Source organism: Musca autumnalis, unplaced genomic scaffold (genome assembly GCF_047663935.1).
Source record: "Musca autumnalis isolate F117 unplaced genomic scaffold, ASM4766393v1 scaffold_1, whole genome shotgun sequence".
In the NCBI taxonomy this organism is placed as follows: domain Eukaryota; kingdom Metazoa; phylum Arthropoda; class Insecta; order Diptera; family Muscidae; genus Musca; species Musca autumnalis.
This window is the reverse complement of record NW_027411644.1, coordinates 156,078,203-156,082,895: the sequence shown is the minus strand read 5'-3', so window position 1 is coordinate 156,082,895 and position 4,693 is coordinate 156,078,203. Positions and strand designations below refer to the sequence as shown.

At 39.1% G+C, this 4,693-nt stretch overlaps 1 protein-coding gene across 1 annotated transcript; it reads left to right on the top strand.

Moving 5' to 3' along the window:
* LOC141388621 (uncharacterized) lies at positions 1–2,073 on the top strand. Its single transcript, XM_073958637.1, has 2 exons — positions 1–1,622; positions 1,697–2,073. Exons 1-2 carry the CDS (start codon positions 234–236, stop codon positions 1,715–1,717), a joined length of 1,410 nt encoding a protein of 469 aa, XP_073814738.1. The 5' UTR covers positions 1–233; the 3' UTR covers positions 1,718–2,073.
* The last annotated feature ends 2,620 nt before the right edge of the window (positions 2,074–4,693 follow it).

Sequence of the window (4,693 nt, the reverse complement as noted above, 5' to 3'; positions counted from 1 at the left end):
GGATAGATTTAAGAAATGATGTGTAAAGAAAAGATATTGAATAAAGAAACGCCATTCGTTTGGTGAAACTTGAACAGTGAACAACTCAGGTGTGAAAAAAGAACCCGTCGGCAAGCGAACAAATTGTGTATAACAAAGTGAACTTCGGTATACACAGAAACTGAGAAAAACTGAAGCTGAAATAAAATTGAAGTTAAGGAAGAGTTCCAGTGAAATTAAAAGTGGAAATAAAAATGATACGAGAACAATTAATGGAAAATTTGAGGAAGTTGGGAATGGAATTCCCAGAAACTGCAACAGTGTCCCAGTTGAGGGAAATGCTGAGAAAGGTGGTTGGGGCCAGCGGGCCAGAAAACCAGAACAGTGAGGGTGAAGTGGAATTACAAGCACAAGCAAATGTGCAAGATGAAATCGATGTGCATACACACACAGAAGCAAATGCCGCCACCAGTAAGCAAGTACAAGCCGACATACATTCCATTATCGTCGAGCAAGAACGCAGGGGTGAGGCAACAAAAAATGTGCGTGAACAGACAAGCCAACAAACTGATGCCATGAATGTGCGCGAACGGACAAACCAACAGGCTGATGAAATAAATGTGCATGAACAGACAAGCCAACAAACTGATGCCATGAATGTGCGCGAACGAACAAACCAACAGGCTGATGAAATAAATGTACGTGAACATACAAGCAAACAGACTGTTGCTATGAATATGGGCGAACACACAAACGAACCGGCTGTTGCTATGAATGTACGCGAGCACGTAGACAAGCAAGCCAAAGATGTACAGGCTAACAACATACTGGCAGAAATAGACAAGCAACTACGAAAATTGAAATTGTTGAAGTTACAGTACGAGATGAATGAGGCAGAAGAAAAGAAGGAGAACACAAAGAGTGTGAATTTTGTGGACGTTGAAGGTGCCATAGCAAAGTTTACTGGTGACGACGAGCAGAATGTGGTAAAATGGACAAGGGAGTTCGAAAGAATTACAACAGTGTTGGGTTGCGGTGCGACTGAGAAATTTTTATACGCACGCAGAATGATGGCGGGAAGTGCGGGCCTGTTTATGCGTTCATCAGAAGCAAAAACGTGGCAAGATTTTAAGCAAGAATTGGAGATTGAATTCAAGCGATCGATGGGCATAAAGGAAACGCTCAAAACATTAGAAAACCGAAAGTGGAATCGCCAGGCTGAGAGTTTACATCGATACACCCTCGTAATGCAAGAGTTGGCAGAAGGTACTCCTGTGACGGAGGCAGAACTGATTGAGTACATTGTGGAGGGCGTTAAAGACAGATCACTAGCCACCACAATGTCACTTAATCATACAACGTTAGCAAGCTTTAAGAGCTGCATTCCAAAATACGAGAAGATGTTGCGAGAACGGAGCCAGCAACGGGTAACCAATGCAATGAGGCCCAAATCAGCTGAGGTAAGATGCTACAAGTGCCAGCAGTTCGGGCATTATGCAACAACTTGTACTATGGAGTACAAACCAAAAGGCGCCTGTTTCAAATGTGGAAAACTGGGCCACTTCAAGGAAAAATGCCCCAAGCAAACAGTAGCGGCAGTGGACGAAGAGGAGAAGGAAGAAGAAATCGATTGGAGAATGAAGGTAAGAGTAGTTTTGGGATCTTCTAGCCATGGGTCTAATTCTTGTTTTGTTTACTCTTTAATTGACACTGGTAGCCCGTGCAGCTTCATCAATGAGGAGGTGGTGAAGTCGTTGAGCCCGGGTGCTAACGTTAAGGAAGAAAAAGTATCGAGATTTAGGAGCCTAAATGGGGAAAAACTGAAGTTGTGTGGAAAAATAGGAGTTAAAGTTGAATTATGGGGAAAAAAGAGAGAATTGAATTTAAATATTTTGAGGAGTAATGCCCCTTGTTCAATGGTGCTTGGAAGAGACTTTTTAAATCTATTTGGAATAATTTTATGTTGCAAAAATAAGTTATCAAAAGAACGTGAATTTAATATAAAACGTAATGTAAAGGTATATTTGTGTGTGGACTCAAAAAATGAAAAAAATCTGGAGCCACCTGAAATAAAAACAGAAAACAAAAAAGAAATATTGTGCGGTGTTCGTATTGGATCAAAAAAGGAAAGGAAAGATAGTAGCAAGCAGGTAATTAGAAAAAGTGGAATTGGAAAGAAAGTACCCAGTGGGAAAAGCAAAGAAGAGAAAGAAAAGGGAAAACAAAAATTAACAAAAACTGAAATAAGTCAAAATGAAAATTATAGTATTAGTAAGAATGAATTAAAGCAAACGGAAACGCATGGTAAGGAAATCGAATATAAGAAAATAGAAGTGAATGATGAAATTGTGATGGATAGTGCGGAAATAAAAGAAAAGCAAAAAGTAACAGTAATCGAAACAGATCAAAATGGAATTGGTAACAGTGAATTAAAACAAAAGGAGAAACAAGATAAGGAAGTAGGATTAAACAATGAAATTGTGACAAATAATACGGAAAGAGAAAGAAAATCTGAATTGTCGAAAAATGAAGAAAACTTAGAAGAATTTTGTGATAGCAGATGTGAAGTTAAACAAACACAAAATAGTAAGGGGAAAGAAAGTGAGGGAGGGCACCTAAACCAAGCATTGGTGGTAGGTAATATAGAGGGGAGTAACGAAGAAGAATGGGATATAAACCCACGGATAGGTATGCGGGAAAAAAGGGAAATAGAAAGGATTATAGAGGAGAATTACGTGAAGGAACTTAATAATGATCCGGAAATATCAGACTTTAGGGCACCAATAATGGTTACGTCTGGAAATGCAACGTATTGCTCCCCAAGGCGATTGTCGTTCGCGGAAAAACAAAAGGTCAATGAAATTATAGCAGACTTATTGGACAAAGGGATTATAAGGCCGAGTGATTCTCCATATGCATCACCCATTGTGTTAGCAAAGAAGAAAAGTGGGGAAACAAGAATGTGCGTGGACTATAGGTCCCTTAATAAAATAATAGTCAGAGATAATTACCCCCTTCCTTTGATTGAGGATTGTCTTGAGTATCTGGAAGCGAAAACATGGTTTACCATAATGGATCTGAAGTCGGGGTTTTACCAGGTTAGAATGGAAGAGAGCTCGATTAAGTATACGTCCTTTGTTGTTCCTAACGGACAGTATGAGTTTTTGAGGTTGCCATTTGGGCTGAAAAATGGACCGGCCATCTTCCAGCGGTTCATTGCGGGAATTTTTAAGGACTTTTTGGAAAGAAATGAAATAGTGATTTACATGGATGATATTGTGATAGCCTCGAAAACATTGGAGGAACATATTCAATTGGTAGGAAAAATTTTAAATAGGTTAGCAAAGTATGGATTGAAGCTTAAGATGCAGAAGTGTAAATTTGCGTATACAGAAATAGAATACCTAGGGTATAAAGTGTCTAGGAGGGGTATAGAACCATCGGAAAGTCATGTGAATTCAATAAAGCAGTACCCAATACCAAAAAATGTTAAGGAAATGCAGGCATTTTTAGGGCTATGTGCATATTTCCGTAAGTTCGTGAAGGGATTCTCTTTAATAGCAAAACCTTTATATGCATTAACGAAAGATGGGGTCAAATACGAATTGTCAGATGAATGTAAAAAGGCTATAGAAACATTAAAGAAGCATTTAACATCTAGCCCAGTTCTAGCAATATACAACCCGCAAAGGGAAACGGAATTGCATTGCGATGCAAGTGCTGCAGGTTTTGGGGCAATACTTTTACAAAAACAGGACGACAGTGTATTTCATCCAGTAGCATATTTTTCGAAACGAACCACAGAGCCAGAAAGTAGATACCATAGTTTTGAACTGGAAACATTAGCTATTATATATGCGTTGAGAAGATTTAGGGCATATTTGGAGGGTATAAAATTTAAAGTTTTGACGGATTGCAATTCACTCACACTAACACTAGCGAAAAGAAATATCAATAGCCGTATTGCAAGGTGGGCTCTAGAGTTAGAAAATTATAATTATACTATTGTGCATAGAGCGGGAGCAAAGATGGGACACGTGGATGCTTTGTCGAGAATTGACCAGGATAATAGTAGGGTGGTAGCTACTATTGAGTCGGAAGATATAGACTTCCAGTTATGTGCGGCCCAAGCACGGGACCAGGAAATAAGGGATTTAAAATCAAAGCTGGAAGAGGGCAACGTGGGTGGATATGATATGGTAAATGGAGTAGTGTATAGGAAGATTAATGAGGGATTGAGATTTTATGTACCAAAAGGAATGGAAACTGAAGTAATTAGAAGCGTTCACGAGAAGTTGGGTCATTTAGGGGTAGATAAGGTGTATTTAAAAATGAAGGATCATTATTGGTTCCCAAATATGAGAGAGAAAATAGAGGACCATAGAAAAAATTGCGTAAAATGTATAATGTACTCTGCTCCTCATAGGCCCAATGCAAGAGCACTGCACAGTATTCCGAAAGAGCCGAGACCTTTTCATACGGTACATTTAGACCATCTGGGTCCATTACCCTCGTTACAATCTAAAAGGAAACACATTTTGGTAATCATAGATGCATTTACGAAGTTTGTTAGATTGTACCCGGTATTAACAACAAGCACCAAAGAAGTCAAGGCGGCACTTCTCAAATACTTCGACTATTATAGTAGGCCAGTCAGATGTATAACGGATAGGGGAAGTTGTTTCACTTCAGGGGAATTTGCAGACTTTTTAAA